We start from the raw sequence: 12,447 nt of genomic DNA on the forward strand, positions 1-12,447 counted from the left end.
ATTTTCCAGGAGATTGTATGGTTCTGTCTGCCAATTGAAACTCAACAGAAGTTGGTTGATGCAACAGGACAACGACCCAAAACACAGAGGGAAATCAACAACAGGATGGCTTCAACAGAAGAAAATACACATTCTGGAGTGGCCCAATCAGAGTCCTGACCTCAACCCAATTGAGATGCTGTGGCATGACCTCAAGAGAGCAGTTTTATAAAGGCTTTCAATTACAAAAAAGAAAATGCAATTGAAAACATTCCTGAAAGGCATCAGGTAAATGAATCCACGAATTTTGCATATTTGAATGACCATATTCATAGAGTGCTCAGGGTGTTATTCTAGCCTTGCACGAATGCATCTAATTCAACTAAACTCTTGATATGGCATGCATCATTTACAGATTGTGGCTTCAATACAAAACTGTTGTTTTAAACCCACCTGGGTAGCGTTTGTAGTTCTCATAGTCCTCAGAACACTCTACAGTGTAGACCCTGGGCTGATCAAACACCTCAGCATGTCTGACCAGGGTGTCTGTGACATAAGGCCAGGTAGAGCCAGGTAAGGGTCCCCAACACAGCCAGGGCTGCCACCATCACTACTAGCAGAGAGCCTAGTGGTTAGAGCGTTGGACTAGTAACCGAAAGGTTGCAAGATCGAATCCCCGAGCTGCCAAGGTAAAAATCTGTCATTCTGTCCCTGAACAAGGTCCAGCACCTCAATCTGTTTACATTGATATGTGTGTCTGCTGCAAGTCATTCGTGGATTGTAGCCGGGGGGGGCGAGTTCATAGCTGGTCCTAGTATCAACTTTCAAATGTGTTAGTAGCAAACTTGATAACGGATAAAGGCTTCTTCCATGGTTGACCAGTGAATCATTTATAGAAAACAAATGATTTCATGATTATCAAAAAGCTAATTTAATTCCCTTTAATTTTATTTATTTTTTACAAAAAAAAATGCACAAATAAATGTATGAAAGTTTTTTTTTTTTAAAGAAGGTAAATCAGTACCTGCAGTCATCCAGCAGGAACTGGACACATAAAAACAACGTTTAAACGTACAAATCTCTCAGTCATCGTCTTTCTTTCAAGCAACACCTTCCTCTCATTAACAGACACAGTAGTTATTACCGTCCATATGCAATGTAATACAGCATTCCTGTCAAATATACACATTATTACTAACACATTACAGTCTGTGGACAGGAATGTTACCTGAGACAATCTGTAGCGTTCTCTATGAATATTAAACCATGTTAGATTAAGATGAAGATGTTTTGTTGTCAAGATGTTTTTAAGATGTATCGTCCTTCCCGGATTCTGTTCGGCCCTAGCAATAAGACCTATGAATGCTGACAGACACATGAACATGCAAGTATTGACATTTATAAATTATTCTTAACTTGATCCCTGGAAATTCTTCATGCTTGATTATAGTTTATGGTCACATGCATTCAGATGGATGGTTGTAGTGAGCAGAGTCATGGTCTTGGTTGGTCTCAAACACACCAATATGTTGCCTATCCTGTTGGCATGTCGGATGTTTTGAGATTTTCCACACAAATACTGATTACATTTAAATAAAAAGGCACTGTAACTATAAGGATAGGTGTGTAACGCAGATACTATACAGTAATGATAATTGTTTTTTTTTAAGAACAGGCCAGACACCAAACTATGATTTAGTTTAAATCTTCTGTGGAAAACGACCAGTCAAGAGAGTATTTCAGGCCATTTACAGTATCAGGGATAATACTACGAAATGCTGAAAAATATGTTTGTGTGCATTTCAAGTCTACAATGGCTTCCTCTCCTCATCACTACTGCACTGAGGGTTCAAAGTCCCCCTCTTCTTCTGAGTCAGTGCTGGGGTCATCTTCCTCATCTTCTTCCTCTTCCTCCTCCTCCTCCTCCTCCTCCCAGCTACACTGCAGCTCCTCCAGACCCAGGAAACGCTTGAGCAACGAAGCCACCGCCTCCACATCACTGACAAAGAGGGAGAAATAAAATGATCAAACAACGAGTTGTGATCAAGAATAGACAGCGTGGCTGATTATACTTCTGCTCCATACCCTTCTTGGAATATTCTACAATATTCTCCTATCCTGGGAAACCTGTGTTCTGATCCTTTAACACAGCATCTTCCATGTTAGATCTATTACAAGACCCTATCTCTTCCCCCTCCAGAACCCAGACGTACCTGCGTCCCCCCATGGTGGCGCTCTGTGTGAGGGGGTAGGAGAAACCGGTTGTCAGCCGCAGCACCAGCAGGTAACCCTTTCCCAGGTAGCGCACCTTCTCCTCCTGAACACACACAGCACGCAGGTGCCTCATGTCCAGAACCACTGAAAGATAGAGACAGGATGAGGGGATGGGATGGGAGGGAGAGAGAGGCAGGGGAAGGGAGGAGGCGGGGGGGATGGGAGGAAGAAGGGAGGAGGGAGATGGGAGGAGGGGAAGGGACAGTGTCTAAGGGAGGAGGCGGGGGGTGGGAGGAAGCAGGGAGGGAGAAGGGAGAAGGGAGGAGGGGAATGGGAAGAGGCGGGAGGAGTTGGAGGGGATGGGACAGCGGCAGAGGGGATGGGGGAGGGGATGGAAGGAGACAGGAGGAGGGGATGGGGGAGGGGATGGAAGGAGGCGGAGGGGATCGGACGGAGGTGTCAGAGGGAATGGGAGGAAGACGGTAGGGAGACAGGAGGGGATGGGAGGAGGGGATGGGGGAGGGGATGGAAGGAGACAGAAGGAGATGGGGGAGGGGTTGGGAGGAGGGGATGGGAGGGAGACGGGAGGAGGGGATGGGAGGAAGACGGGAAGAGGGGGAGGGGTTGGGAGGAGGAGATGGGAGGGAGACGGGAAGAGGGGGAGGGGTTGGGAGGAGGGGATGGGAGGGAGACGGGAAGAGGGGGAGGGGTTGGGAGGAGGGGATGGGAGGGAGACGGGAAGAGGGGAGGGTTGGGAGGAGACGGGATGAAGGGGAAGAGATGGAGATGGAAGGAGGCGGAGGGGATGGGAGGGAGACGGCAAGAGGGGGAGGAGACGGGAGGAGGGGATGGGAGGGAGACGGCAAGAGGGGGAGGAGACGGGAGGAGGGGATGGAGATGGGAGGAGGGGGAGGGGATGGGATGGAGGCAGAAGGAGGGGGAAGAGATGGAGATGGGAGGAGGGGATGGGACAGAAATGGGAGTAGGGGGAGGGGATGGAGATGGGAGGGGTTGGGAGAGAGACGGGAGGAGTGGGAGGGGGATGGGAGGGAGACAGGAGGAGTGGGAGGGGGATGCGAGGGAGACGGGAAGAGAGAGGGCGAGTTTGTGAAGCAAAATTCCTATAGCTCTCCAAGACCAGGGTTGAAGACCTCTGGGTTTACCAGATCTGAAAACTCATCCCATCATCCTACCATATTGTTAAAGGAGAGTGATAGTACAGGACACATTACGTGATGATGTTCCTCACCTTTCTCCTGGCCTTTCCTCCACATGGTGAGAATCAGAGTGTACAGACTGAAGGTTTTCAGCTCTATCACATTCTTGGTTTTATCAAACACTGCCTCCTCCCACTCCTCCATGTTCTGCATGGCCACGAACAGACAGCCCGTCACGTAGAACAGCTTCCACAGGATACTGTCTGGAAAGACAAGAAAACATAGGGGTGAGAGACAGGCAGGAAATCTGTCTTAATTATGTCAATGATGACTGGCCTAGGTACCAGACTGTTTCTCTATTCAACTAAAGCAGTGAGAGGCTGACACTGTAAATTGGGTTATATCTGATCTGTAGTATGTGGATGCCTGTAAATTGGGTTATATCTGAGCTGTAGTATGTGGATGCCTGTAAATTGGGTTATATCTGAGCTGTAGTATGTGGATGCCTGTAAATTGGGTTATATCTGAGCTGTAGTATGTGGATGCCTGTAAATTGGGTTATATCTGAGCTGTAGTATGTGGATGCCTGTAAATTGGGTTATACCTGAGCTGTAGTATGTGGATGCCTGTAAATTGGGTTATACCTGAAGTGTAGTACGCAGCAGCCAGGCCAATGGACGCAATACCTGTTGTCAGAAAAATTACCAAATGCTGGGTCACTTTATTTCATTACATTGCATTCAAACAAATACATAAATATTTACACAGAATGTACACACACACACCCTACCTACCTACAAGCAGCGACCAGGAGCGGATGCCAGGTGACCTTTTCAGATGTAACATGTTGGAATTGTGTTCCTCTACCTGCATATACCCCATCTGCCAGACAGACATTACAGTTGTATACAGGAAGGATAGGCAAAAGCTATGTAATATAGAAGAACCGTTGCTTACACTTGAATATCTATGATAGGTCAGTGGTTACTTCAAGGAAACAGGGAGAAGGGAGAAGGGAGGATGTCTGTCAGGAGTAGGGCTTTTTGTACTTCAGAGCTGCTTCCACATTCACTCATCTCTAACTATTTCCCGGTTCAAACATCCGGTATTGCATTCATCCGTAACCATACCTTATTATTAATATTAAACCTACATCCCCAGCGGGTATGTTTTTTTGTTGTTGTTGTGCCAAAGCCCCTAAAAGACAATCCTACCCCAGAGCATCGAAGAACGGTATGGTAGACTATTTACGATCACTCATAATCTCGCCTATATGATACTTTGAATTAAATCATGTGTATCCATACATATTAATTGTTGTCTTACCTTACACTCTTCAACGAAATTCCCGAAAATTATACGCACCGGAAACAATGTAACAAATCGGATTAATGATAGTGAAATTTACATTTACAATTTTTAGAGAAGTTTCAATTCATTTCATTTTACAGCAACAACACACGGTGGGTGGGGTGTTGCTTCCTTCCGGGGTAAGTCTTCACTGATTGGATGATGACATGAGCAGTTTAATGTTGTTGCAATGAGGGGATTCGATTAGTGTTTCGCGGGTGCCCGGGTAGGCGTGTCTGAAAGATGATTGGATTCGTTTTGGAGCTGAGCTGCCTCCCGGGCGTGAGCCAGGTGCCCCGTTCAATGTGAAGGGGAAATAAACCCATAACAAAATGTACGTAATTAAGCACGTGGAGTAATGAGTATGATTATGTGTTTTCTGGTGCAAAATGTATTGCTTTTATGATAAAAAAAACTATTTGACTGCCATCTCAGTAAAACTAGAAAATTCTAACATATATTTTATGGAAAAGATACGTATCTTGCCGAACAGTGCACCATGCTGTGGTGTTGACAACATGACTGAGCAGGGGAGATTACTGTTCCATTTCAGACGGGCGCTCCCAAAGACAGTACAGTATGAAGATAGGCTAAAACTGCTTCTCCAATCACACTTGTAGGGGACGTTGGCAAACTGAACTCTTGCGTCGGTCATCTACACGTTTAACAGTCGTCTCAGGCCAAAGTGCGCATGTGCAGGCCTTCCAACTCAAAGGCACTCTTTCATAAAATGTTGTTTTCGACAACAAAAAATGAAAACGTGTAAGTGTATTGCTTTCACGAGACCCGAGTAATAACATGTTCAACTATTTAAGACATTGGCTCGAATCTAGGTCGTGCCTTTAGATTTTGAGAAAATTAACTATTAACTAGGAACAAAAAAAAATATCATTGATTTGTCAAAGGCTAAAAACCAAGAACGGTCTGTTTGGTTTGTTTCACAAGCGTTCCCGGAAGTCTCGCAATATTGCACCTCTGGGTTTGAAACTGTGGCGCTCCTCCCTCGCCGCTTTTGCCCGTGACGTCACGCGCCATATACCGTCGCACAGTAACATAATCGAATCCAATTATTCATAAATATTATCCTGCCAACCATTATATGAAGAAGTTTAAGGAAAACATCAACTCAAATTACTCCTTTTGTAATGACCACCCAGAAACAGTTGCGCATCTTTTTTGGCATTGTATGCATGTAAGAAAACTGTGGCAAGACATCAGTAGGTTTATAATTGAACACATTTATGAAGATTTTACACTATTGTGGAGAGATGTACTGTTTGGATTCTTTACATACAATAGAAATAAGCGGAATCATTTTTATGTCATTAATATCATTATTCTTTTGGCAAAATTTCATATACACAAATGTAAATTTACAAACAGAAAACCACATTTTCGTACCCTACAAAAATAAATTGAACTGTATTTTAAGACGGTTAAATGCTCTACTAACAAAAAAGCTGTTCGAATTGTAAGTATATGCATGTCCCTTAAGGTCCTTGTGTAATTGTAATGTGATATTGTATCCCCTAGCTCGATTGTCTATTGTTTGTAATATATGTATGCTTGTGTTCCCTCATGTGCTTTATGTATTGATTTGATATTAATAAAAAAAAAAATATATATATATATATATAAAAAAAATTAAAATAAAAAACATAATCGAATCCGCCCAAAATTTCTAACATCTTGTGTCTCTGATATTTTAAAAATCACACAAAAACATAGAAGAAAAAAAACGCACCTTCTCTTTTATTTTCTGTTTATTTGATCATATACTATTTATGTCAAGTCTACGCATACAATTTGATGCATACGTTGGAAATCCAACGTGCAACACACAGAACACGCTACAACTGATTCTGCAACGCAATGCTGCAAAGCAAACGCAGCGTACCATTGGAATTTCTGGTGTACCAAAAAGCAATGACGATCCCTGTCGAGGCGGGGAAGGTTTTACGCATGCGCTCTTCAATGACCGGTGAACACAATGGAGTCACGTATTCTGAATTCAAGTCGTCGTGAAAACTTGTCTGGAACCCTGGACTAATTTCAACATTAGCAGGTCTTGTGACCGAAACCGTGGCCGAGTCGCATGTTGACCGTTGTTGCCTTTCAGCTGTACGGTAATCGCTCCAGATATTGCTGAGCAAGTTCTATGAGATCACCTGCTATATCTAGAACACTGCTCTAACTCCCCCTTTCTTCTTGAAATGTTTTTCAACTATTTGGTTAAAAGCAGAACAGTAGAAAACGTCCAACCGGTGAGTGCACTGATAGAATATTCACGTATTTATTGAAATATACAATTTTACTAATACGTGGCTGACGATGGACCCTGGTATAGACGTCATAGATGTAGCTTGTGTCGCCTTCATAGACGCTGGTGTTCTGGAGAGCAAGGTTGTCTTTTAGGCAAGCAAGAAATTACACATTTGATGATAAGAAAGGAATATTTTTTTCTCCTGCCTCCAATTAGTGTTTAGTTAGGGATTTAAAACTGACCAGAAAGCATAATAATAGATCCTTTAACCATATTACCAGGATATGAATACTAATTTCCACCACAATTGCTGTTTACATTTGTGTCTGATAATAGGCCGATATGTTCTCACAGATGCTTCAACCGTTATTTACCATTTATTGCATAATATATCAGACAATGATAATAGTAGATTATTATTATACATCGTTATGTTATTTGTGTCTATAGTTACTGTATGATATGTAAGCCAATATTGAATACAGTAGCCCAGGGTTCTCCGTCCATTTCGAGCACGAGAGATACTTTATAAATAAATGAAACATGTGGCGCGAGCCACTCATTTGTTGTTGTTGTTGTTGTTGTTGTTTTAGTAGCCTACCAAGAGCACAGATGCTTTGGGTCTTCATCAACATAGGTACATTATGATAACTATGTAATAGCATATAAAAGAATACGGCTTTATCGCCTGCCTGTTCACACATTTGGTGCAATTATGTGTGCTATTTCGTGATGACAGGACGCTGGTATGTCGCAACAGGCAGTTTAAAATCATTATAATATGCTGCTGTTGAGATAAGAAGAATGATCCTGATTGGTTAGGACAGGGTTAACAATGTAGAAGTTGGGTGGAGTTGAGTCACACACACACACAAAAACAAACTCTAGCAATTTAGTTTGGATCTTAGTAGTGGGCAGTTGCCCAAGGAGAATCTGTAGAGGTGTTGTGAAGATTCAAGGTCTACTGTTGAGTTGGATGGATAATGCAGGGTTAGGTCTGCTGTTGAGTTGGATGGATAATGCAGGGTTAGGTCTGCTGTTGAGTTGGATGGATAATGCAGGGTTAGGTCTGCTGTTGAGTTGGATGGATAATGCAGAGTTAGGTCTACTGTTGAGTTGGATGGATAATGCAGAGTTATGTCTACTGTTGAGTTGGATGGATAATGCAGAGTTAGGTCTACTGTTGAGTTGGATGGATAATGCAGAGTTAGGTCTACTGTTGAGTTGGATGGATAATGCAGAGTTAGGTCTACTGTTGAGTTGGATGGATAATGCAGATTTAGGTCTACTGTTGAGTTGGGTGGATAATGCAGAGTTAGGTCTACTGTTGAGTTGGATGGCTCACTGACCTTGCTCTTGTGTTTGTGTGAAATCCAACAGCATTAATCATTTAATAATGTCAGAAGAGAACATGGGAAGACGCAAGGAGAAGTGTGAGAATTGCACTAAACAGGTAAAGCTCATGTAATGTTTGTGGTTTCACTGTGCAGTGTGGAAGTGGCTCACTGCAACAGAAATTGTCATTCCAATCGTATCTGGTGTTGCTGAGTATCTGTCCCAGTTGTTTGAGTGTGTTACTTTTAGCATATGATAGTCAAACATTTTATATTGTGGCCAATTCTAACCTTGATTGATGTATTGATTGGTCATTTCCAGTGCAACAAGAAGCAGAGTGGTGCAGGCGTTCGCTCCCTTCCGGAGGCAGATGTAGCCAACAGAGAGGTCCCCGCCTCCTCACCTACCCTCCAGCAGCAGGTGTTGCTGAGTGCCTGTCTGTCCTGTGAGGGCTGTGTGTCAGAGGAGGAGAGCCTAAAGATCTCTCAACAGAACCTGGAGGAGGTGGCCCGGGTCCTGGGCCAGAACAAGGTACTACTGGACCACTGACCAGGCTACCTGGGTCATATTCAATAGGCACCAAACGGAAGACAACTTGCGGAAACAGGGAGGGACTACCTGGACTTATGAAGGAAAAAGGAAACCTCACACTGCTCTTGATAGTATCACTGATATTTAATAAGCTTACATATCGGCCTCACGGCCTTCGTCATTTGGGATACATTTTTTTTTAAATGAGCACCCTTATGTGGACCTCGTCCCAACCACAGCCGTTCCACGCATCGAAAGGGGTTGGAGGCGAAGGAAAAACAAATAAGTGCTGCCAAATAGGTAGATTTTGTGGCGTAGAGAAAGTTAAGATATCAGACAGGGGAGGTGATATTAATAATACTCTGAGTTAAAGAGAATGTTTTGGGATTTTCACCCTCCAGACATTATTTCCTAAAGGACTTAATGATGAAATGCCTATGTATGTTATGTTGTGAATTTGAACATGAATTATGTCCCTATTTAAGATTAGTCTGATGTTTTTCGTACGATGTACCCAATGATTAATGAAAACTTGCCATGTCCTCATTGTGGTTTTACAGGCGTGTTTCATACGTCTTATTTACACACTTTATTTTAATATTTATGAAAAGCATGTTGTTATATTTGGCAGCACTTATTTGTTTTCCTTCGCCTCCAACCCTTTTCGATGTGTGGAACGGATGTGGGAGGGGCGAGGTCCCCATAAGGGTTCTAATATTTAAAAAATCACAAAAGCTCTGACGAAGGCCGTGAGGCCGATACGTAAAGCTTAGTATCACTGATCTTTAATATCAAGAGCAGTGTGAGGTTTCCTTTTTCCTTCGTCTTGTTCAACTGTTGCCATGCACCTGCAAATAAGATTGCGCAGATGTGCCGAGTGCCTTTTGAATTTTGAACTACCTGGACTTATGCAATAAGAGCCACTTTGTTAACCTCTTCTTTTTTGGACTAAATGTGTTGCTGAGATGGTCCCTAAGGAATTCAACCCTGGACTCCTCACATGATTAGCCTTCCCTTATAAGCACTTGGGTTATCATTAGTTACCACAGCCAAAAAGTCATAAACCTCAGCAATTTCTCTTCTCTTAATAAAATGTAATTTTAAAAACATAACCTTAAAAGTGCAATATGCGGAAATCACTGCCATTTCCTGATTGCTAAAATTCTAATTGTTCACCTAATTTCAGTTTATGTGTAGATAATTATTGTACCATCTAAAATGCTGTGAAATATATTTTTTAAACGCCAAAATATATTATTTTCATCTGGTTTAAGCTGGTGTACAAAACCGAAAGTAAAAGATGCAAAAAATAAACAGGAAGCATAGAACAGATCTACCGATTTTTCAATGAGAATGGCATTGTGGCTATGCTATCTAGTGGAAGCCAAGCGCTTGTGGAGATCTGAGTAGCTTTGTGATGTCAATGCTTCAATGGTAACGAAAGAGACAAGGGCTGTCTGTCTGGGAGGACAGAGGAATGGTTGGGTTATCTTCACTGTACTTTCCAGGTCACCTGGTGTCAGGTTGGTTTTGATGTGTGTTGTTAATACGGGTCTTTTTGCCTGCCTTGCCTACTGATTGTTTGGTTAAACTTTGTTTCACTTCACTGAAATGTATGGGGCATTTAATGTGGATGTCAGGCAAATGGTCTCTCTCTTCCTGGATGAAGTGTGACATCTCTCTCTCTATGTACTATTACAGAAGTGTGACGTGTCTCTCTCTATGTACTATTACAGAAGTGTGACATCTCTCTCTCTCTCTCTCTCTATCTACTATTACAGAAGTGTGACGTGTCTCTCTCTATGTACTATTACAGAAGTGTGACATCTCTCTCTCTCTCTCTATCTACTATTACAGAAGCGTGACGTGTCTCTCTCTCTATATATATATCTACTATTACAGAAGTGTGACGTGTCTCTCTCCCTCTATGTACTATTACAGAAGTGTGACGTGTCTCTCTCTATCTACTATTACAGAAGTGTGACATATCTCTCCCTCTATGTACTATTACAGAAGTGTGACATATCTCTCTCTCTCTATCTAATATTACAGAAGTGTGACGTGTCTCTCTCTCTCTATCTACTATTACAGAAGTGTGACGTGTCTCTCTATCTACTATTACAGAAGTGTGACGTGTCTTTCTCTCTCTCTACTATTATAGAAGTGTGACGTGTCTCTCTCTCTATCTACTATTACAGAAGTGTGACGTGTCTCTCTCTCTCTATCTACTATTACAGAAGTGTGACGTGTCTCTCTCTCTCTACTATTACAGAAGTGTGACATATCTCTCTCTCTCTATCTAATATTACAGAAGTGTGACGTGTCTCTCTCTATGTACTATTACAGAAGTGTGACATATCTCTCTCTCTCTCTCTACTATTACAGAAGTGTGACGTGTCTCTCTCTCTCTCTCTACTATTACAGAAGTGTGACGTGTCTCTCTCTCTCTATCTACTATTACAGAAGTGTGACGTGTCTCTCTCTATGTACTATTACAGAAGTGTGACATATCTCTCTCTATTTACTATTACAGAAGTGTGACGTGTCTCTCTCCCTCTATGTACTATTACAGAAGTGTGACATATCTCTCTCCCTCTCTCTACTATTACAGAAGTGTGACATATCTCTCTCTCTCTCTCTATGTACTATTACAGAAGTGTGACATATCTCTCTCTATTTACTATTACAGAAGTGTGACATATCTCTCTCTCTCTATTTGCTATTACAGAAGTGTGACGTGTCTCTCTCTCTCTATGTACTATTACAGAAGTGTGACGTGTCTCTCTCTCTCTCTCTCTATGTACTATTACAGAAGTGTGACGTGTCTCTCTCTATTTACTATTACAGAAGTGTGACATATCTCTCCCTCTATGTACTATTACATAAGTGTGACATATCTCTCTCTCTCTATCTAATATTACAGAAGTGTGACGTGTCTCTCTCTCTCTATCTACTATTACAGAAGTGTGACGTGTCTCTCTATCTACTATTACAGAAGTGTGACGTGTCTTTCTCTCTCTCTCTACTATTATAGAAGTGTGACGTGTCTCTCTCTCTATCTACTATTACAGAAGTGTGACGTGTCTCTCTCTCTCTCTATCTACTATTACAGAAGTGTGACGTGTCTCTCTCTCTCTACTATTACAGAAGTGTGACATATCTCTCTCTCTCTATCTAATATTACAGAAGTGTGACGTGTCTCTCTCTATGTACTATTACAGAAGTGTGACATATCTCTCTCTCTCTCTCTACTATTACAGAAGTGTGACGTGTGTCTCTCTCTCTCTCTCTCTCTACTATTACAGAAGTGTGACGTGTCTCTCTCTCTCTATCTACTATTACAGAAGTGTGACGTGTCTCTCTCTATGTACTATTACAGAAGTGTGACGTGTCTCTCTCTATGTACTATTACAGAAGTGTGACATATCTCTCTCTATTTACTATTACAGAAGTGTGACGTGTCTCTCTCCCTCTATGTACTATTACAGAAGTGTGACATATCTCTCTCCCTCTCTCTACTATTACAGAAGTGTGACATATCTCTCTCTCTCTCTATGTACTATTACAGAAGTGTGACGTGTCTCTCTCCCTCTATGTACTATTACAGAAGTGTGACAT

General features: G+C 42.2%; 2 protein-coding genes across 3 annotated transcripts in view; one reads left to right on the forward strand and one right to left on the reverse strand.

Moving 5' to 3' along the window:
- Positions 1-906: 906 nt before the first annotated feature.
- LOC115122224 (cytochrome b-245 chaperone 1 homolog) lies at positions 907-5,326 on the reverse strand. Its single transcript, XM_029651420.2, has 6 exons — positions 4,677-5,326; positions 4,145-4,232; positions 3,995-4,036; positions 3,443-3,613; positions 2,193-2,337; positions 907-1,978 (listed from the first exon to the last, which is right to left on the reverse strand). The coding sequence occupies exons 2-6, from the start codon at positions 4,230-4,232 to the stop codon at positions 1,813-1,815; spliced, it is 612 nt and encodes a 203-aa protein (XP_029507280.1). The 5' UTR covers positions 4,677-5,326; the 3' UTR covers positions 907-1,812.
- The window catches only part of LOC115122223 (nuclear prelamin A recognition factor-like), a 30,065-nt gene continuing 22,179 nt past the window's right edge, over positions 4,562-12,447 (forward strand). The window contains exons 1-3 of one of the 2 annotated variants that reach the window (XM_065016319.1): positions 4,562-4,583; positions 8,344-8,416; positions 8,620-8,829. In XM_065016319.1, the coding sequence (XP_064872391.1) occupies positions 8,360-8,416; positions 8,620-8,829 (267 nt within the window). In that variant the 5' untranslated portion in view covers positions 4,562-4,583; positions 8,344-8,359. Of the gene's footprint in view, positions 4,584-6,661; positions 6,965-8,343; positions 8,417-8,619; positions 8,830-12,447 lie in introns of those variants that run through there. The other variant, XM_065016318.1, reaches the window with a different exon arrangement.

The sequence above is a fragment of the Oncorhynchus nerka genome, unplaced genomic scaffold (assembly GCF_034236695.1).
Source record: "Oncorhynchus nerka isolate Pitt River unplaced genomic scaffold, Oner_Uvic_2.0 unplaced_scaffold_1034, whole genome shotgun sequence".
In the NCBI taxonomy this organism is placed as follows: Eukaryota; Metazoa; Chordata; class Actinopteri; order Salmoniformes; family Salmonidae; genus Oncorhynchus; species Oncorhynchus nerka.